Source organism: Oryza sativa, chromosome 6 (assembly GCF_034140825.1).
Source record: "Oryza sativa Japonica Group chromosome 6, ASM3414082v1".
Taxonomy (NCBI): domain Eukaryota; kingdom Viridiplantae; phylum Streptophyta; class Magnoliopsida; order Poales; family Poaceae; genus Oryza; species Oryza sativa.
Genome location: NC_089040.1, coordinates 13,473,286 through 13,496,477, shown reverse-complemented (window position 1 = coordinate 13,496,477; position 23,192 = coordinate 13,473,286). Strand labels below are relative to the sequence as shown.

Here is a 23,192-nt window from a genome sequence, read left to right as displayed (position 1 = left end):
TTCCATGCTCTCACCAATCAAAACAGGCATGGATATTTTTTTAGAAGTAAATTTCACTTTGGACCATCTTTATTGACCAAAATTTCACATTGGGCTAGGGCTAGGCTCATGTTTTCACTTAACACCATGTATAGTTACTATTGTTTGCACTTTTGTCACACCCTGAATTTCTCCTCCTAAGCCTAAAATTGAATTTATAAATCACCCTAAGAAAATACCGGTGCAAATCAAGAGAAAACCTTAATAAATTAATGCAAATAATAATCGGAATTGGCATGTGTAATTTTTCTTGAGTTCTACATGTCGAAATACGCTAACAAGATTTTTAGTGGAATTTTTAGAGCCCTAGAAATAATTTTAACCAATTAAAATTGAGCACATGCAATTTTAATCCTAGGAAAAATCCTTTTTCCCTTCTTTTTCCTTTTTCTTTCTTTTCTTTTCTCTCTTTCCTTTGAATGGGCCGCCGGCCCATTCCTCCTTTTTCTCCCCCTCCTCCCGCTGGGCCAGCTGAAGGCCAAGGCCCAGCTAAGCCGCACGGGCCGGCCACCCGCCTCCTCTCACCCGGGTCGCTGACAGGTGGGGCCCACCTGTCGGACCCGTCTCCCACCTCGCGCCGCGCCGCCGCGCCCGCAACCGCGGCCGCGCCCACGCCTCCGCCTCCTCTGGGCCACGTCGGCCACGCCCGCGCATGCACCGCACCTCCCGTGCCCACTTCCCTCTTTCTCTCGCCCGCGCCCGCGCCCGAGATGGCCGGGATTCGATTTTCGAATCCCGCCTCTCTCTCCTCCTCCACTCCCCGCGTTGGCCGGCGGAATCCCGCCCCTACCGGCCACGTCCGGGATTCCCCTCCCCTATTTAAGCTCCACCGCCACCCCCTCTCTCTTTTTCCCCATTTTCGCCGAACTCTCCTGAGCTCTCCATCGCTCCCGCGCCGTGCACCCACCCGCCGCCGCCTTTCCCGCCACTCCGGCCGCCTCTAGCCGCCGCTAGACTCGCCGCCACGCCGCGCCGTCGCCGCCGTCGCGTTCGCGTGGCCAAGATCCACCCCGTCCGCGCTTCCTCCGTCGAGATTCGTCGCCGGAACCCGCATCCCCTCGCGCTCCGGTGAGCTCTACCCCTACCGCCGCCTTCGGCCATGGATGCCGGCCGCCGTGGTTCGTCTCCCTCCCTCTAACCTCTCTCTTTTCCTCCCTTAGGGCATTCTGGACCTCGTCCGCCTGTCGCCGCCGTTTGCCCGTGGTCGCCGTCGCCGTTCGCCGTCGTCCTCCTCCGCGCCGGCCACTCTCGGTGAGGCATCCCTCTCTCCTCTATTCCCCTCCCTCTCCTTCCTAGCCGCCGCTTAGCACCGCCGCCTTCGCGTCGCCTTCGCGCCGCCGCCTCCGCCGCTGGTTGCCGTCGCCGGTAACGCGTGCGCGCGCGCGCGCCGTCGCCATCGCCGTGGCCGGTCGGCCGGCCTTGAGTCGAGCTGAGCCGGGTCGCCGCCGCCCGTCCGATCGGCCCCGGGGCGATCTAGGCCGTCGGTCCCGTGGACCGGCGGTGGACCACTCGCGTGGTCCCGGTCCACGGTGGACCGGCAGCCTTGGGCCGCTGACTCGGGGGCCCCACTTGCCGGCGCCCCTCTCTCCCCTTGAGCCCCCCTTGAGCCGCTGACATGCGGGCCCCGCCCGTCGGCGCCGCTGCCCCCTTGATGACGTCAGCTCTGGGAATTAATTGACTTTTGTTATAGTAATAAATAAAGTGAATCTTCTAAAATTCATAACTAATTCATCTGTGCTCCGTTTAAGCCCATTCAAGTCTCAGTAAATCAAGAAAAATGTGTAGAATCCATTAAAAATGGTTTTGTTCTCTGTTTCAGTAGTCTTATAGCCTGTTTGTATTGTTTGCTTTGTTTGTCGCTTAGATTCCGGTTCTTCCGACGCTCCGGTGTACTTCGAAATAGTCGCCGAGGTTCCTCCAGCAGCAGAGCAAGGCAAGTCATGCTTGTCACTTGAACATGTTGATCCTATATTGCAAATGCTCTATTGTTTTCTTCAAATACTGCATCGTTTTATAATGTTACTATGGGATGTTTACCTATTGTCATAGCCATGCTATTGTTGTACCATGTTCCTTTGTTAGCTTGGGTTATAACATGAATAGACTTTGGACTAGGAATTGCTTAGCCATGCTTAGTTCAACTAGTACACAATGGGGAAAATCCTATTAATGTTTAGGCTGTTAGTTCTAATGGTATTGTTGGATTAGTGGCACCGCTTTGGTGTTGGTTAATTAAAATGAATCATAGTGGGCTGTGGGTGCATGGTTTTGCTGGTCGCACCCATGGCAGTTAAGGATCGGTTCGCGGGATGCCCTGGAAGAACTTATCGTACTTACCACAAGCCAGTGTGGGCAACGGCTGGGCTTGTAGTGTAGCTTTCCTCTAGCTGACGCATCCAGGCAAGGGTGGGCGTGATGGAGCGGGGCGGGCCCTGCGACAGCCTCTGTCGCTTCCGGATTCACCTAGGCACGAGAGGGGACTGCCCGCTGCCTTGCGAGGAGTGGGGGTAAAACCTGAGGTGTGGTGTGCTTGGTTAGAGGGGGTTATGCGAAGGGTCCTGTCACGGCCTCTTTCCGGTATGTCGTGGTGGCATGTCGGCGCACGGAAACGTGTCGTGGGGCTGTCTTGTGGGTACAGTTGTACACCTCTGATCAGAGTAAAACTATTCGAATAGCCGTGCCCGCGGTTATGGGCGGTCAACCAGATTCACCGTGATTAGTTTCACCCTAGTTTAGTCTTTTGAAATTGGATAGTTTAGGTGGATGGTTGGGCATGTCGCAACGTGGTATAGAGTTGGACAGTGGATGATTAATATTGATTAATTATTACGACTGTTTTCTTCTTTAAACTTCTGTTTATAAATGCTCGCTTTATGCAAATGAACCACTCTAGCTCTCCTTTGATAATTCCCTGCATCATACCCCTATTCCGGTATGACTTGCTGAGTACAGTGGGTAGTACTCAGTCTTGCTCTATTTTTCCTAACCCTAGAGTGAGTATGTGTCGGATGGTGGTTTCTCCGAGGAGTAGGCTTCGTCCGTGCCGTCGAGGTTGCCTGTGGAGTGGTGTTCCCGCTGCAGTTCAAGTCAAGGCTTAGCTCCTGCTATCTTTCGTTTTTCCGCTGCATTTATGTAAGACTTTTATGATGTTTGTGAGACGTGGATCTGAATGTCAACATTGTCGTTTGTGTACCCCGACCGGTCCTGGACGGGGATTTTAATGCACATTCTGCTTGGAATTCTATTCGGGAATTTCTGGGCGTGACAACTTTGGACCTAGTTGTATAGTTACCATCACATGAGTTGTTGTCTTGGTGCTTAGCATTTTACAAGAAACAATGATATGGAATTTTTTGCCATGCAAATATGCTTAGCGCAAGAACATTGATTGCAACATGTTATAAGATATCCTATCAGATTAATGGGACTTCATTACTACTACATGTGAACATTCACAACCCTTATACTAGAGATAAAATTGGAGAAATATTGAGTCTAAGAACTATTTTTCTAGAAAAGATATTATATGTTTTACAATACCCAACTGTAGTGTTAGTACAGATTGTTGAATTCTAAGTTTTCTAACATAAAAAAGAAATGAGATCAGATCTACAATCATTATACTATGTGTAATTTGTGAAACCCGGTCCAAAGTGCAAATGATGGTAACTATATATATATATATATAGTGTTAAGTGAAAATATAAGTCTACCTCTAGTCTAATGTGAAAATTTGGTAAATAAAGGTTGACCAAAGTGAAATTTACTCTATTTTTTTATTAGATTGCCGACGAGAGAACATAATACTAATAGTGATTCTCAGTTCTCACATGCGAAAACAAAAATATGTTTTAGATATTGCATAATGCATACCACCCACACTGGCCTTAGCTCATGTTTGGAGGTGGTGTATAGAAAATAGATGTAGGTTTCTAAAGGGCTTCCATAATCAAAACTAGATTCTCTATTTAATGTTAATTGTTATTTTATTTTTTGTTCCATAGCATCACACAAGTATTTGCTTTCTATCTATTCCTTACTATTATAAAAATTAAAGATGTTTTTACTAGTATTTTGGTACGTCATCCGTGTATAAGTCTATTTTTAAGTTTGTTCACTTTTGAAAATACATATTTGTATTTGAGTACAAAAGGAGTTGCATAAGAAATTTTTTAAAAAAACATTAGACTCCTAATTACATCTCATTATTTTCTTAAAAAGTATATCTCTAATCAAATTTCCATAGTGAATTTCACCTTAACTAAACAGTATAGTAATAATAAGATTAACATAGCCTCCACCCATTGCAACGCACGGGTATTTTTTCTAGTAGGCCACGAGTTCCAAACAGGTGATCTATTTCAGGGCTATTTGGAAATAACCCAAAAAAAAAACTATCCCCTCATAGCAAGTATAATAGTAGGCTATAAGCCAGCTAAATGCTGAGGTGGAGGAGAAAAAAGAGGAGAGAGAGGGGAAACGGGCTGTAAACTTATAGCCGGCTTAGACACAAGGAAAAAAAAACTCGGTGAGAGAGACAATTGGGCCATGTATTAATTGTAAAGAGCTAACTATTATATGGGTAGGCTGAGACAAGACTATAAAGAACCTTATAGCTAACAGGTCAGCTGTATTATTAGCCTTGCTCTCAAGGGGTGCTAATTGGGACTATTTCAGGTGGGGCCCACTGAAAAAGTGTCTTTTCTCTCCCTCTCTCTCCATGGGAAAGTGCATTAAAGGCTAAAGAGCTCTCAAAATAACCCTTGTATCCAAACAACTTAGGGCTATTTTATTAAAAAGCTATTTCTTTATGTAAAAAATAGCTCTCAACATAATTTTAGGTTAGTTCTTTAAATAGGGTCTAAGTTGAGATCACTTGTATAATATTATAGTATAGTATTATTGGATGCATCATATACTGAGTAGGATTTCATTGAAATTATAGAGTGGACATATTTATCAGCTTTCTCCGTGAAGACATCAATCGTAGTAGCAGTTGACCGTGCCGCTGCCGCCGTGGACAGGAAGGATAAAACGACGGTGACAGCGTGACTGGACCAGCAGCCACATCGTCAAAATCGATCATCACCAAAAAAAAAGAAAAATCCCTAAATTACCCTCCCCCCAAATCCCCATGGCGATCGGCGGCGGCGGCGGCGGCGGTAGCTGGAGCATCCACGGCCGCCCCGACGTCACCTCCCGCTACGAGGTCCTCGGCCGCGCCGGCTCGGGAGCCTACGCCGACGTCTACCGCGGCCGCCGCCGCTCCGACGGCGCCCCCGTCGCCCTCAAGGAGGTCCACGACGCCGTCAGCGCCCGCCGCGAGGCCGACGCCCTCCTCGCCGCCGCGCCCTCCCGCCACGTCGTCGCCCTCCTCGACCACTTCCCCGGCGGGGACCACGACGACGACGTCCTCGTCCTCGAGTGGCTCCCGCTCGACCTCTCCGCCGTCGTCCGCGCCGCCGCCGCCGCCAGGCCGAGCGCCCTCCCCGCCGCGCAGCGCAAGCGCTGGATGCTGCAGGTGCTCGAGGGCGTCGCCGCGTGCCACAGCGCCGGGGTCGTGCACCGCGACCTCAAGCCCGCCAACCTGCTCATCTCCGAGGACGGGGTCCTCAAGGTCGCCGACCTTGGTCAGGTTAAATTTCTCCAAACTTCAGCTCAATTCCGCAAGTAGTGTATACTCTTATATGGGTTTGGGCATAGTGAATTTATTATGGAATTGGTACCTCGATGTGTAAATTATGTTTATTTTGATAGTGGTATATGATGTCACTGCATCACTAGTTATCTTAGGCCGTGTTTAGATCCCACCCAAAATTTTTTCACCCTGCCATATCGAACGTTTGAACACATGCATAAAGTATTAAATATAGGCTAAAAAAATAACCAATTGCACATATTGCGACTAATTTGCAAGATGAATCTTTTAAGCCTAATTGCTCCATGATTTGACAATGTGGTGTTACCCTAAACATTTGGTAATGATGGATTAATTAGGCTTAATAAATTCGTATCGCGGTTTATTGATGGATTCTGTAATTAGTTTTTTTATTAGTGCGCGAACACCCCATGCGACAATATATAATACCTGATGTGACACGCCAAAACTTTACACCCCTGGATCTAATCACCCCCTTACCTCGGTTGGTTCGAAAACATTGTGTTAAATGTTCTTTTGGATAGTCTATGGTTTTACTGAATGTCTGAATGTGATGTGGCGCTTAAACATCACAAACCATTGAAACACTAGGCTTCACAAGGGACGGTTATGCGGGACAGCTTCAAATGATTAGTTGCAATCTTAGTTCAGCAGTAAGATGTTTGCATCGTTGGAAAGTTGAACTTTGTGTTGGATCTGTGTGGATAGACCTCTAATTTTTGTCCTTCTTGTTGTGTTCCCTTTTCTTCTATGGAAATTAGAGAAGACTTGCTTATGTAATCTGGAAGCAGATTATTCATGTGCCAAAACAGCTTCTAAACCGTATTCGATGTTTTTGGCACAGAAGATGTACAGTTCATATATGGAGTAGCATATACCCATAACCCATCTTTAAGGATGTAGGGAGCCATAATTTGTGGAATTTTCTTTGCTTAGATATATATGTACAAGATATGCTTGCTTGTATGTAGATGAAAAGAACTGATATTTACAGAGCTTGGGCTGTGCGTTTATTTAATGCATTTACTTTTATCACCCCCTCCTTTTTTATATGCACATGTTTTAATCAATCAAATGTTCCACCATGTAGTTCAAGGAAATATAGTTGAAAGACTGTTAACATTTTTATTTTGGTTGTGTAATAATCTTTTCATGGGACAAAGAATCACTACTTCAATATGAGTACTAGCATACTCAAATTTTGTTGTTTAGCTTAAAAGCTGGTGACTTTGATCATTTCAATAATTCAATGACAACAAAGATTAATTGACAATATTCTGCAGCCTACCAGTTTTGTGTTTTTTTAGAAACTTATGGATCCAAACCTGAAGTCATTTTCTTATGTCACAGTTTTTTATGTCTTTAAGTTGACATTTTGACATGATTCAATTCACTACCTGGTTGTTCTCTAATGCATTGTTGGGCGATTTGTACCCTTTACAGACCTTTTCAACCAATGAGACTTGACAGGACAACATAAGTTGAGGTTGCATTTCCCTATGGAATGTGCCTGCCTTTCCTTTTAAGAATGCATAATAATTTGTATGCACTGCTTCAGCCATAAAACATTGCATAATCAGTATCGTTCCTTTTTGCGCCATTGCATGTCTGTTTTTTTGGTATAAACGGTCATTTGAGATTGGCCACTAGATGTGTTACTATGAAAATGTTTGTTCTCCACGTCTTTTATATTGTGTTACGGTGGGAAGTTGGTGGTATGTTACTTACTGGTTAGTGGTTACTATCTTGACTCATGAGAGTTCAACAATTCAGCCTATTCATAACTAAATTTGTTTGCAGAAAGAAACCAGAGCATAGTGAATACTGTTCAAACATATGTACTCAAGTAGTCAGCAACCCCAAATGAAATGCAACTGTTTATTGTTTATATTTCATAAATTGGCATGATTTTGTCAATTGTTTTTACATTGCTATATTCAAGTTACTTTTAGTCTGTGTTTTAAAAAGATGGCCATGAAGGCTTTAATTCCAAACTTTGGTGAAGATGTTTTGGGATCTATGTTTGCTTATATACTCAATTTCTAATTACAAAGCACCACTACAGAAATGATTTTTTACTTCATTAGCATCAATCTCCCAAGGGAGAGTTCATCTAAATGAGGAACACAGGAAGCGTATATGTGGTTATTGGTCGATGATATAGTTGCTCCTCCTTTGTTTTCTTGTGAAATGTGATATAATGTCGGAATGGCAACCTGTATAATGGATCCAAATGCTTTAGCTGGTTGGATTTTGAGTTTTTGACACAGTTCTTTTGTTATGTTCTCAGGCCAGGATACTTCAGGAGACAGGAACATACCAAGGTATGCATCCATATGAGCAAAGTTCAGGAGTGGAGCCTTGGGTTTCACAACAACGAGCAGTGCTACATGGAGTGAAAGAGAACCACCCATCTCATGACTCAGAAACTCAAACTGGTCAGGAGCCAGAGAGACTCACCGCAGCTGATTACCTACATGAGATGGACCAACTCCGGGCCAAATCCACACATGGAGATGTTGACAAAATGAGCCTACAGGATGGGAATGCCTCCTGTCTTGCCACATGCAGCACAGCAGACATTGACGATGATCCATTTAGAGCCTCCTATTCATATGACGCAGAAGAAGGCATGTTGGAAGAAGAGTCCGGTGCTTTCACTTCTTGTGTTGGCACACGCTGGTTTAGAGCTCCAGAGCTCCTTTATGGGTCAACAAACTATGGGCAGGAGGTTGACCTCTGGTCACTAGGATGTATTTTGGCTGAACTGTTTAATTTAGAGCCTATATTCCCAGGCACATCTGATATCGATCAGATTGGTAGAATTATCAGTGTTCTGGGCAACATCACAGAAGAAACCTTTCCAGGCTGTTCAAATCTGCCAGATTACAATAAGATTTTCTTCAACAAAGTCGAGAAGCCAATAGGCCTCGAAGCATGCCTGCCTGATAGATCTGCTTCTGAAGTTAGTATCATAAAGAGGCTACTTTGCTATGACCCAACAAAGAGGGCCAGTGCTGCCGACTTGCTGAATGATCCATACTTCGCCGAAGAACCATTACCTGTACCTATTGAAGGATTACAAGTCCCAGAATCAAAGGATGAAGATGATGACAGCACAGAAGAATGGGCTAATTTCAGGGGTGGAGATTCAGATTCAGACTTCGATGAATTCGGCAGCATGGATGTCACCAAGACCGACAAGGGTTTCAGCATACGCTTCTCGTGATCAAGAATGATTGATGAGGGTAATTGTATCTTCCTGAACATGCTGGCAGAGGAATTTCTGTCGCAGCATATTGTATGGCATTTTGATAATTGTTTTACTATTTGTAAACTGCGATATGTTCATTATGTTGTGTACAACAGCACCAGCTTTCCTGGTAATGAGATGAATAAACTACAGTCTGCACCACTTAATCGTAATTCAGGGTCCCTCAGCAGATGTGATTCGGTTTTTCTCCATTCATCGATCAGACGGGGGGCGTGACCAACGACGAGAGCACGCACAAGGCAATCTGATTATCAGGTGATGACATTTCTTGGTCTTCATGTTTTTCATTTTGAGAATAGACTGTTACTTATATTTATATGGTCTTCTTGTACTTAGAAATCTTGGATTGTGTCAGCAAGGAGATATTTCACTAGGGATTTGAAATAGATTTGGACCATTCAAAAATTTGAAATGAAAAGTAGTACACATTACGAATTCCTTCAAGTAGTATTACATTTGTTGACATTTGGTTTTTTTCCCCCACATTCTCCTACGTATTCAAATATTATTCCACATTCTTCCATCCATTTTCCCCCAATTTTGTATACTTCATTCTGCATTTTTCAACACTTACGATTTTCTAGAATTATTCTCAAATTTCCAACATTTATTTCCCTGTTTCCTCTATTTATACTAAAATATCATTGAATTTCAAACAAACCTACCGAATTTTGAGCAATTGATCGCCTCATTTCTCATCTCATGGTTTATCCAATTCAAAATTTCCAGAATATCGATCAAATTTTTGTCATGATTCACAAGTCCCCCAAAGTTCAGATCGAAATTTTGATTTCGAACTTCCATCAAAATTTTTCGCTTTATTAAATTCACAAAAAAATGACCGTTCGCGACGGTTCACATTTCGAGGTCCAAACAATTTACCCTGGTGAGCGGAGAGCAGGTTGGGACGTTGGGTAAATAGGCCCAAAAGGCTTTGGAAATTGGACAGTCAGAGGCTGTAAACTTACTTCCTCCGTCCTATAAAAAACCAATCTACTATCGGATATGACACATCTTATTAAAACGAATCTGGACAGGCTGTGTCACATCGAGTCCTATTCTAGATTTTTTTTATGGAAGATTTATTTTTTTTTATGGAAGGAGTTATTGTACTGCAAGTCAATTGCGAATTCGATTTTGACGAGAATGTAACCTAGTCTAACCCTATATTAAACAACTGACCTTCATAGAAAACCGGGTATCAGTTCTTTTTAACATGTTTCTGCGATCCAAATGGCATGAAAGGAAAAAGGGAACTGCATAAAAAATATTCCTACAAAAATCATGTAATCCAAAGGAGGCCCGAACAGACGCACTTTCTTAAGCAGAAGGGTGTGATCGAAACTGTATTGGTTCAGCAGTGATTACATCACAATGCAATTTTAAATATCGAAACATTGCAGCGAAAACAAAAGAGTACTGCATATTTTGCAATTATGCATACAGAATCTAGAATTGGGTTATTGGAAACTACTCAACAACATCACACATCCAGATCCAGCATTTTGCCAGGGCAGCAGTACACGCTGTTCTAGAGCAGAATAGATTCAAAACAAGAAAAGCTCTATCTGCTCACGATGGCTAATAAGGCCATAACAAATTTGAAAACATCGTTCAGTAGAACATGGAGCATGAGAAAGAAGGAAAGAAAGAAAAAAAGAAAGAACAATTACATATGATCTCTGAAGTAAATAAGAAACAACTTTCAGGGCTTCCTCACTTCTACAAAGTACACTACAGATTACCCAGTTTGTCTTTCACCTTCCCTCAGCTTTGATTAGCTGAGAGAACACCCTGCTCATGGAAACGTCGGAGAGGTCATGATCAGGCTCATGTGAAGCTCCAGCTTCCGCCATTGTCACGCTGATGCTCTCGAGGGCGCCGATGTTCTGGACTTGCGACGGGAGTTCGACAATCCTGTTCATGCTGTTTACATCTGATACTGTCGATGAATCTGCATCCTGGAGCTGCAGGACGTACTCCAAGTTCCACAGGACATCTCCCATGGATGGCCGCTCCACACCGTAGTCCGCCAGGCATTTCTCCACTGTTTCGCCAAACTTCCTCAGAGAATCCGGCCTGATTGAACCAGAAACTCGCTGATCGACGATCTGATGCAGCTCTCCTCTCTTCTGCCATTTCATCCCCCACTCTGCCAAATTCACCATCTCCCTTGGGAGCGTAGGGTCAATCACTGGCCTTGCGCAAAGCACCTCGAGCAAAACAACACCGAAGGAGTAGACATCTGACTTCTCAGTCAGTTGCTGCCTTCGGAAATATTCAGGGTCAAGATACCCAAAGCTACCCTTCACTGCAGTACTGACATGAGTTTGGTCCAACTCAGGCCCAGTCTTTGATAGCCCAAAGTCAGCAACCTTTGCTAGGAGATTCTCATCAAGCAAGATGTTTGCAGACTTGACATCACGGTGGATAATAGCCTTCGCAGAACCGGTATGAAGGTAGTGAAGTCCCCTTGCTGCTCCAATGCAAATCTCCAACCGCTGCTTCCAGTTGAGTGAGGGGTTATCCGAGCCATACAGGTGGCTTTTCAGAGTCCCTTTTTCCATATATTCATAGACCAAGATCATCTCATTCCTTTCATCACAATACCCAATCAGGGACACCAGATGGCGGTGCCGCAGCCGTGAAAGGAGTTCGATCTCTGTACGGAACTCATTGAGACCTTGCTGAGACTTCGGGTTCCCTCGCTTCACTGCAACCTTGGTGTCATCCCTCAGCACACCTTTGTAGACCTTCCCAAAACCTCCAACGCCAATAACCCAGTTCTCATCAAAATTGTTTGTTGCTTCTTGGAGCACGCTAAAGGCAAATCGGTATCCATAGCTTCCATTCAGCCCTGATGTGAGAGTAGTACCATAAGAAGTTCTACTTCCTGTACTGAGAGAGGTGAGCCCATTGATAGAGAAAGGCATCCAAGTCTTTGAGTGCTGCTTCTCCAGAGTCTTTTTCTTTCGGCAAAGAAGTACTATGACAAGGACAATTATCAGAATACCAACAGCTCCAAGGACTGACCCAATAATCACACCTAAATTCTTGTTTGAACCAGATGATCCAACAGTGAAAGCAGAACCTGAGCCACTGCTCATCTTCATGACCTCAAGACCATTCAGAATCCCATCTGGTAATGCATTGTTCAAAGTGGATGGACCAATACTGATGCTGAGCTTGTTAGATGCATCATTTGATGAAAGAACCACATCCAAATAGATAGCTGTAGCCAACTGATTCATTGATTGAATTGAGAGATCAATATCATGCTGCGCATAGAAGCTGCCAACATATGCATTGAAATAGAGTTGGTTAAGTGCCTTGCTGACTATATCACAGAAGTGAAATCTTATCAAGTAGCTGAAACCTGAATCCACATCAAACTGCCATGTCATGTTGAAAAGTGCGTTCGTTGTATTCGAAGCTGCCAATTCTGTAGCTGTGCTATAAACAATATCAGGAGCAATCAGCGGTGTTGATCCTCCACCTTTCATATAATTGACCTTCCCCCCATTAACCTCTCTAGTCACAGATGGGTTCACTAAATACTTTTTGTCAGTGACCCAGGTCCTGGAGAGGGTATCATTGTCTGCAGTGACCTTTGGTCCACCCATGTTAACACGGTACACTGTTTCCAATGGTTGTGTAGATAAACCGCTGTACTGCTGCATAGGGTTGACCATCGGGGCACTATCACCTATGAGATCATCTGGGACTGAAACCACTTCAATCGCATTGATGAATGCGATTCCATTCGATGGCTTGAAGGAAATAATGAGCTTGTCTTGGGTGATGTTCAAAGAGTATTCCTTGAACAATGGCGCAGTCTTGTCTGGCTGTTGGAAGTCACTAAGCAAGAGCATTTCTTGGGTCGACACGGTGAACTTGGCAGTGGAAAGATCATAGCTCTGGTAGGCAAAGGCGAAGAAGTAGAGACGAACAAAATGCCGGCCCTGCTTCTGGATCGGGAAAGTATACGATGAAGGGCTCGTGAAGATGCGGGCGGTCTGGTAAAGCGCCGAGTTATCGAATGACGCAACCCCATTCGCCGACGTGCCGGCAAGGATTTCCAGGGAGGTGTCCACCTTCACCGGGGCAGCCCCGTCAGCCGCAAAGGTCCTCGTGCCGAGCGTCGTGCTCTTGGAGGATCCGCAGTCCACCAGGTAGTTGTCGGCAGGCTTGAATTGCGCTGTGGAAACGCAAATGGATGACAAGAAACACAAAGCCACCATGGTTGCGGCTTGCAGCCTCCTCTTCCTCCCGGACAGAGCCACCATCATGTTCACCTGAATGACAAAAAGCATCAGCACTATTGTTTTAGATGGCAGCTACAATTGCAAGCTACAACCCATGCATTCCAACTAGAGCTAACAAAAAATATGGCAAGAACATCAGAATCTAGACAGCACAAGTAAGCAGGATCTGTAAAATGTTTAGGAACCAAAGCAAATCAATCAAGAACATCGAAACCGAATGAATCAGCGGGCATCAAGAACCGAACCAGTCCTAATCACCCCACGTGGGCGCACGATCGATGCACTACACTACGGGACCGCACCACGCTGAGATCTTGAAGCGACGAACGGAGCCACGCATTTCACACCGCCAGGACGAACCGCAGCGTCCATCAATCCAAGAAAGAGGAAGATTTCGGATTTGAGAGCTCACGGCAAAGAGAGCGATCCAAGAAAAGCTTGTGTCCTTACCCCTGTCGGCTACACGGATCGATCTCCACCGCACCACCTCGCCAATACAGCAGTGGAGACGACGAATCGGATTCGGAGGAGGCGAGAGTCTTCTCCGGCGAAAGGAGGGGAAGCTTGTGCGCGGCGGCGGCGGATTTGGGGGAAGTCGACGATGAGGAGAGCATGGACTACCACCACATGCACATGGGGCTAGGAGGAGATAGTAGAAGAAGAAGGCTGGCAAAGGTGCTTTATTAAATTTCATTTTTATTATTTAATAGTAGTAATAATAATATTCCTACAAAAAGAAAATACTAAGAAACTGCAAATATTATTTTCTTCAACTACTACGAGCTTTGCGTTGTACTACTAGCATCCCATAGATTGGTTTAGCTCAAACAATTTCTAGAGTTATCGCCAGAATCAGAATGCCAAAAAAAAAATCTACAGTAAAAAAATTAGTTCATCCATCGGAAGAAAAATATATATAAAAAGAAAAGCAGAGACAGAAACCAAGAAGATCTCATCTGGAGAGCAAAAGCTTCCACCCAGCAAAGAAGAAGAGGGGGGCCAAAGAAAGAAAAGAAAGAAAGAAGCGCACCTCCTCCGTAAGCCGTCCGCCGGAGCGCCGCGCGGCGGGCATTCCCGCGGCGAGATCCCGCCGCCGGTGGGATCTCGGAGAACGTACGCCGAGCAGGCAGGCGGGCAGGCCGGGTCGGTCGGTCAGCAGACGCGCCGGCGGAGACCGACCACCATTCGGAGCAGCCGACGCGGCGAGGTGGTACGAAAAGGGAGCTCTCCTTCTTCTTGCTGCTGGTGGACGAGCTCCAAGCTTTGGGAAGCAAAGCAAGCGAACGGCAGAGAGGGTGGGGGAGAGGAGAGAGAGATGTGGAGGTGGAGGTGTTTGGCTGGGCACCGTGTGGGGGAGATGAGAGAGAGAGAGAGAGGAGTTAAGGAGGAGAGGGAGGGTGGCTGCCACCCTAGAGAGGAATAATAACAGCTAAACACGATCGAGCAGCAGCAGAGCAGGAGATGATGCAGCGGCGAGGTGAGAGAGACGGTGCGCCACTGTAGTGATTAAACTTTTTTTTCTTAACTACCACTCCGACACACTAGCAGTTTGTTTAGCGTAAGCAAAAGTCGCATCCTTTGATTATTTCTTTTCAGGACAGAAAAAAAGTGAGTCGCCTCGCATCCTTGATTTTTGATAATTACTACTATTCCTCTTTTTTTAATATATGATGATGCAGTTAACCTTTTCTTTATTTTGTTTGACTAATTTACCTTTTCTGAAAATATTTGTGTATAAGCAAACAAATATGTACTCCCTCCGTCCCATAATATAAAGGATTTTAGGTGTATGTAACACATATTAGTCCAGTGTAACTAAAAAGACGAGGGAGTACATATTTGTTTGCTTACTTACATAAATATTATGGGGCCGAGGGAGTAAGATATAAATTACACGATTGGTACTTAAATTTAAAATTTAAGCGATAGCATTATTTAGCTCATAATTTAAAATTTGCCTCGGTTAAAAATGATGCTCCACGTAGGTAATAGTTTTACATCCGGTCCTTTCCCTGCTTGTTTCGTGGCACAACATGGTGACAAAATTATACGTAGCCCCTTCCTTACCACTTCCGTAACATGTATGGCTATAAAATTATATTTAGTTCAAGCTAAATCATTAACAGAAACCCCCAAAATCTCCCAAATCTCTTCATCCCTCGCATTCTCCCTCAAGCGTTAGGGTTTGTGACGATGAGGGTAGCGACCGGAGGTGGTAGAGTGCGGGGTAGTAATGAGAGAGCAGGGGGATTGGATTGAAGCCCCACTTCATCCTACTACCACTACCTCGTCGCATTTTGCCGCCTCCCGTTGCTACGCTACCCCACACTTCGTCACCTCCTATCGATATCGTTGCCATCACAACCTTAACCGTTGCGGGGTGAATGGAAGGGAGGAAGATATTTTTTTAGATGGTTTGTTAGGGATAATATTACAGCTTCAAGGGCTAAGTGTAAGTTTAATGATGGATCGAGATGTATTTTTTAAAATTATTTAACTGAGTAAATTAATAAATATTGTCTGTCGAAGTTTGAGAAAAAAATAATTACGACACATATTCATATAGTGAAAAAGTAGGTAGTACTTTATTTTTTTTAAAAAAAATCTTTTTCTTAAACTAAGCACAGACACTCTTACAGTCCTACTAAAGCCGTGTTTAGTTCCAAAATAATTCTTCAAATTTTCAATTTTTTTATCACATCAAAATTTTTCTACACATAAATTTCCAACTTTTCCGTCATATCGTTTCAATTTCAACCAAACTTTCAATTTTGATGTGAACTAAACACAGCCTAACCTGAACTTTTTGACTGCCTTTTGCCACTACATGCATGATCACCGACGCCACGGAATGGCGTTTTTGGGTTGTGCTGGCAACTCACTTTTCAACAAAGCGTGAGGCGTTTGTGTTTAAAATTTTGTTTATAATAGATTCGAAAATTAAGAAAAATACATTTGTCCTTCTGTTGCTTTAGGAACTGAAGCTAATACAGTGAACTATATGCATCCTATAGCAATTTTTTTTAGATACATCCTATAGTAAATTTGATACACGGAGCAGCACCGTTTTTACTGCAGCTATGGTGATGAACAGTAATTGTGCCATGGCTTTGCACTGTACACCTTTTACCGTGCCACTCATCTAATCCATTCTCCAGCATCCTAGTTTAGAGCAAAGCCACTTTTTTTTTTCTGGCTCGCAAGACTGTCTCCCATCTCACGTAGTGGCGGATCTACTGTGGGGTCTCGAGACCTCACTACCCGTATTGTAACCATGGGAGATCCCATGAAGACCCCACTAAAATTTTGTCATACATCTATTAGAAGAGGGGTTATAATTTTGTATAGTTTGTTCAGACCCTCCTATTAATCTTTCCTGGATCCGCCCCTGATCTCACGAACATATGCCACTTCATTCAGTGCGATGAAATACGATTTACCGGATATAATATCACTTATTAGTAAGTTATTTTCTAGTTAAAATGTTATTTTAAAAAGCTTTAATCATTTTATGATCAAAATGTCCCTGTCTATCTGTGAAGAGAGGGAGAGAGGGCCGAGCCTCTGGCACCACTGATCGTCCAGGGAGCAGGCCCAGGATCGTGGCCGTTGTCCGGCTCTGTCCTCTCCTACTCTCCCCTCTCCCTCTCCCTCTTTATCTCTAGTGCCGCATATTCGCATACTCGCCATCTCTCGTGCCGGCCGCTATGGGAGGGATTGTGGGTGGGGGGGGGGGGGGGGCAAGCCTAGGAGAGTGGCGGTCGTCCGGCTCAGCCACGCTCACCTCTCTCTCTCTCTCTTTATAGGTAGGAGTGTTTTGGTTATAAAATTGTTAAAGCTCTTTAAAGTAGTATTTTAATAGGAAGGTAACGTACTAAATGATGCTTTAGTGAATGTATTGTAGTGAGGGGTATTTCATTAAAACCACATGAATGAAGTGACATATTTTCTGATTTGTCATCTCGTTGAATCCTCGATTTATCTTCAAAACAAGACAAAAAGAAAAAAAAAAGCATAAATGCAGTATTTGGTTTGTTGTCTTACTTTTGGCCGCTAACTTGTTATTCGTGCCTAACCTGTGGAATAATTTCTTAGCAGCTGAAGCCACATAAAAAGATTTTGCACTATTCCCCTCGAGATACACATGTTACATGGTCGGTTCTCGGTTGATAACTTGTTACTCCCTCTTTCTTTCCTAAAATATAAAGGGTTGTTTGGTTTATATACTAGGATTTATCAAACTTGTTAAAGGTGAGATCATCAAAATTCAAACCACACTCTAGCCAACAAAATAAAATCATGCCATATTTTTTATTGTCACTAACATGTGGCACCTAGATTACAAAAGAGAAATATTGCCACACTTATGAGAGCCAACCAAACACCTCCCTAACATGGTCAAACTTGCCTAACCATAAGTATGGCGACTTATAGTCATGAAATAAACAGCCCCTAAGTATTTTCAGTTACAAATTTAGATTTATAGTAAATACTTATTTTTATCATGTAGGTATTAGTTAATTACCACATTATAATAAACTCCCGGTAAAGAAGCAATCGCCCCACAAATACACCCATCATATTTCATTATACCTGGATGGAGTATCTGTCAGCATATATAATCTGGGCACTCATAAAAATATTGGATGCAAAATTTTATTAAACTTTTCTTAAACACAATACAAGTGTCGGCGCTCATATATATCTCTACTAATCTCTATACACACGTACACATGTTATTACTATGAGTACGTTCTGAAGACTTATCCGATATATTTTTATATTGACAAAGTTAATTACCATGAGTAACTCGCTTACAAATATTACTCTATAAAATTTCTCATCCAAAGTACTACTACGTGATTTATTTTAAAGAATCAAATCAATTACTCCATTTGTTCCACAGATAATCAAATCCTAGATTCCCAAGGTGAGTTTAATGAAAGATGCAAATGACAAAAAAAACCCCTAATTAATTTGTCAAGTTATATTGGTGAATGGATATGTAAGGGGATTGAAGTAATAAATTTCTAGATTTGCGAACCAATGGTAGGTAAGAGAGTAGACGTTGGTTTATTTTAGGATAAATTTTGAAATCTAGGAGTTGGATTATTTTGGGACGGAGGGAGTACAATCGAAGATATATATACGAGGCGCAGCTCACGGCAAGATTAACACCATTTTCTACGTACCTCGAAAGTTGAGTCATTTTTAGTGGGAGCTTCCAGGTTCCAAGGGACCGTCGTAGGTGGATAAAGTACTCCATTTTCGAATAGAGTACTCAACATGGTTTTGTTTATACATTATAATTTTACATGTACGAACTCCTATCCACGTATCCAAGTTGCTACCCAAGTAGCTAGTGATATTAGGGCATTCCCGACCCAATGACTAGAATGGTGTTCATAACATTAAATAAGTTACCACCTAGGACAAAAAATGATCTAGCAAGTGAATAAATGAGGAAAGAGAAGGAAACCATGTCTTGCATGAGACATGATTTCTACCCAACATCCAAGACATCATATGAGATAAGTAGCATTAAATTGAAGAATGGAATAGTGGTGTTTGCATTGGAAGAGTAGTGTCTAGTACTAGTTTCTAAATGATGTGGAGTTTATAGAAACCATGTCTAGTGTTATGGGTTGGGACTGCCCTTATGCTCCACACGTCTCATCTTCTCCCACCCATAAATTTAATTACCAAATTGTATTGCTATGTCTTTTCAATATTTTCCAATAATTTTCCTTGATAATTAAAAAAACAGTATTGAAGAAAAAGGTTGCTGCATCTGTTGTTTCATGTTTTTTAAAATACTTGTCGTTCCCACATTCTAAAGTATTTTTAGAGATGCCTAACCTTTCCTACCCTCATTAGTGCAGTCATAATCCTCAAAAAGAATTTAATGCTTGCTTTATGAAAGATAAATATGATGTAATAAGTGTAGTAGTATAATTTGACACACCTTATAACTTAGTGCAATTTATTAGAACGACGAGTAAAATTGAAACGGAAGTTGTCGACGGGGATGCCCACGGACTGTATTCCGTGGGTATTGGGGTACGTTGGTACGAGAATCTACACGATATGTCATCAAGCACACAGAAAATAGAGATTATACTGGTTCAGACCACTTGTAAGATAATAGCCCTAATCCAGTTTATATGGAATTATGAGAAAAACTACATAATACAATAGATAACAACATAACCCTGAGATTACCAATGAGATCCTTGTTGAGAATGCCTCGATGAGATCTATCGACGAGTAAGCTTCAGCTCTTCTGGATCGCTTCAGCTATGATGGGTGTCTTGTACTAAGATTCGATCATCGGTACCCCGGAGATCTCTATTTATACCGTAGATCCCCTTAGTTTCCAAGTAGGACTCGGAGACAACGAATCCCGTACGGTATAGCAATATTGTTATCTCCTACGAATACAACTCTGACACCTTCTATCGGAGAGATTATTTCTTTTTTTGAGGTGGAAGCGGCAAGAGTATTGCCAAATATATTAGAGGGAGAAGAGTTTAACATAGTGTTTAGAAGCGCGAAATTACATAACAAATAAGAGCGGCTCGGCGTGCACGGCCGTAGGGAGGTAACGGATTACAAAAGGATACTTCCCGTATACTTGAGGATATATTGTATCCGTATATCTCATGACTCCTAAGATAGAGAGTATGTCTTATCTGTAACCCTAACAAAAGTAGTAAATGATACTTTTTCCGTTTCATATTATAAGACTTTCTAGCATTACCCGCATATATATATATATATATATATATATATATATATATATATATATATATATATATATATATATATATATATATATATATATATATATATATATATATATATATATATATATATCTATATATATATATATAGTAAATTTGTTTGGTGCTCCATGGTGCCCGGGCACCATTGTTGAAATTGAGTATATACCCAATTCAAATGAGTATGAAACTTTTTCAATTACTTAGGTATTAACATTAACTACTTTACTAACTAGTTTAAAGCAAGTTTGAACTGAATTTGAACTTGTTTTTGTTAGATTTTGATTCTAGGTATATAGCATCCATACATATAATTTGTTAGGTATGTAATCATGGATTGTGAAATAAAGTTAAATTTGAGTTGTTTTGTTGATAAGTATAGGTATAAATCAAATTATTATAACTAGGTATATACTCACAATTTGAAAATTTTGAAAAATTTGAGTGATTTTGTGCATTAGATACCATGGTGCCCGGGCACCATGGTGCCCCATATGAGTGTCCTATATATAAATTTGTTTGGTGCTCCATGGTGCCCGGGCACCATTGTTAAAATTGAGTATATACCTAATTCAAATGAGTATGAAACTTTTTCAATTACTTAGATATTAACATTAGCTACTTTACTAACTAGTTCAAAGCAAGTTTGAACTGAATTTGAACTTGTTTTTGTTAGATTTTGATTCTAGGTATATAGCATCCATACATATAATTAGTTAGGTATGTAATCATGGATTGTGAAATAAAGTTAAATTTGAGTTGTTTTGTTGATAGGTATAGGTATGAATCGAGTTATTATAACTAGGTATATACTCACAATTTGAAAATTTTGAAAAATTTGAGTGATTTTGTGTATTTGATATCATGGTGCCCGGGCACCATGGTGCCACATATGAGTGTCCTATATATATATATATATATATATATATATATGTATATGTTAATGAATCTAGACATATATTTGTACCTAGATTCATTAACATCTATATGAATGTGGGTAATGCTAGAAAGTCTTATAACCTGATACGGAGGTAGTATTTTTTTTCCAAGTAAACCTAAAAGCATGGCAAAAGTCTGAGCAAACTAACATTTATTAAAATGAATTTTCACTTCGAAGCTAACATATGGCTGAGTACGTAGTACAGCCGTGCATCTATCCAGTCGGTATTAGAGTAGATTTGATGCTTGTATATATCCAATAATTTTAGTACTAACATGTGTGCGTACATGTGCTTGTGTTTAATATCCGTTAATATTTCAAGTAAAGGGTAGAGGACAAACGCTCGGGCATTTATATGTGGTGACTTGTGAGCGTCCAATAATACTTGGTTAAAATTGAATCTCTTTTACATCTTTTGTATTTATGTTTAAAAATTCCTCATGTCAGCGCTGAAAATTAAATGAAAATTATTCTGCAGACAAATCGGTTGCAAACAGAAATGCACCAGAGAACTTGTTGACCATTATTTGTCTTATTGCGCTGCATTTTTTTTTAAAAAATAAATAAATGCTGTTGTTTTAAGTGGTAGTCGGTATGGCCGTTTTGGGTAGTTGGAACCGTGTAACATGGGCTTCAACAGTTTTCATGTTTTGTCTTTGATCGGTGAGGTGCGCAAGTACATTGACGAGAGCTAAAATGCTGGATTAATTATATATTCTACTAACATGCCCTTTCATCATCAGTTCGACAGGAGATCACTTGTGTCTCATTAGCGCCGTGATTAGGGCCAAATTACACGCATTACGATGGCCATTTTCGCAGGGACGACCGGACGAAGCAATCTCGTGGCTCACCATGTGTAGCAGCTGGAGCCGTGCTGCTGCTGGGCTGCTGGCTGATCCCATGTGTGTCCACGTGTCATCGCTGCGTGGTTGTGCTCACTGCTCATGTATATTCTTTTGGGCAAATTTGTCTAATAACCATAAAAAAATATCAAGTGGTTGAAAAATATCATTGTATACGTTATTGATACGTGGGTTTAGCCCCACATGCCATTTTTATATACGATGATATTTTTATAACTCATGTACCTCTGCGATGGTGGTATTTTCCAAAATTTTCCTATTTCTTTTCTTTTGTTTATGGTGCTGTAGTTCGTTATTTCAAAAGGATTTTATAAGTGCCTTTTGATTCGTATATCATTGAAAGCGAGTAGCTATTTTAAAAAATGTTTACATATTCTCTGCAAATTTTCTCAAGATGCATGCCTTTTGTCTCAAATGGTAAAACAGTATACACAACTCCTAGAGGGGGTTAATTAAATTATTTACCACTATGGCAAACCATGGTGAAACAATAGAAACGAGTACAACTTGCTATGGTCAAGTTCTCCAAAAAAAAACTTGCTATGGTCAATCCTTGCTCTCATGATCATTTGGAAGAAGACCTACCTTTAATATACTATCTTAATCTCCACCATTGATATGCTACCTTTAATGCCATTATGTGTTTTACATTACTTATATTTTATTATTCAATAAAGAAAATAATCTCATGCGAAAAATACCTTTAGAGAAAGCAAAACATCTCATGAAGAAATCGCCTTTACACGTTAGGCAAATTAGATAATGTTTAAAATTTGTCTCTTAGAAACAAACAATTGTAGATTGCTTGAATATTTGGCTAACAAAACCATATTTTATTAAACAAAAATCTACAGCCTAACCATATAAAATTTTATTTGGATCAGATAGATTGTTCCAAGAGTATGGAATGTTAGGTCACCTTTAGAATGAAGGATTTTTTAGGTAACTCACGAGAATTGAACAATGTGAAAATTCTATAAAATTCCCACATCCTAGAGAGTGTATAATATTACTTACTATTCTATTACAACTTAATTTTTAATAATACAAATATTCTTTTTATCTGAATGGTCTATTATTCTCCGTGCTCTGAGTGACAGTAGTTTGTGTGCTATGCAATCTTTCTTTTGGTTGTGATAGTTTGGTGGAGGACAGTTATAGCAATAAGCAAGCCAGAGGAAGATAAGAATTGAAAATCTCCCACCAGAAAACTGAAGGCACATGGCAATATGGTCCCACATTTGTCCATAATTGTTGTCTGATTTTTATGGAGGGGAAGGATATATGCATGTTAGCTTTGACCTAATCCTTAAAAGGCTCCTCTTTTTATTCCTTGTGGCATGGCAAGAAGTTTGGTGGCATTAAAT

The 23,192-nt window shown here is 41.7% G+C and overlaps 2 protein-coding genes across 3 annotated transcripts; one reads left to right on the top strand and one right to left on the bottom strand.

The window, feature by feature from the left end:
• The first annotated feature begins 5,099 nt into the window (after positions 1–5,099).
• Positions 5,100–9,125, top strand: LOC4340934 (cyclin-dependent kinase F-1-like). Its single transcript, NM_001423982.1, has 2 exons — positions 5,100–5,674; positions 7,989–9,125. The coding sequence occupies exons 1-2, from the start codon at positions 5,174–5,176 to the stop codon at positions 8,925–8,927; spliced, it is 1,440 nt and encodes a 479-aa protein (NP_001410911.1). The 5' UTR covers positions 5,100–5,173; the 3' UTR covers positions 8,928–9,125.
• A 1,288-nt stretch (positions 9,126–10,413) lies between these two features.
• LOC4340933 (receptor-like protein kinase HERK 1) lies at positions 10,414–14,587 on the bottom strand. 2 transcript variants are annotated; one of them, XM_015788687.3, is made up of 2 exons: positions 14,268–14,587; positions 10,414–13,267 (listed from the first exon to the last, which is right to left on the bottom strand). In XM_015788687.3, exons 1-2 carry the CDS (start codon positions 14,307–14,309, stop codon positions 10,730–10,732), a joined length of 2,580 nt encoding a protein of 859 aa, XP_015644173.1. In that variant the 5' UTR covers positions 14,310–14,587; the 3' UTR covers positions 10,414–10,729. The 2 variants fall into 2 exon arrangements, with proteins under 2 accessions (XP_015644173.1, XP_015644174.1); XM_015788688.3 differs by lacking the exon at positions 14,268–14,587 and adding an exon at positions 13,688–13,888.
• Positions 14,588–23,192: the final 8,605 nt, after the last annotated feature.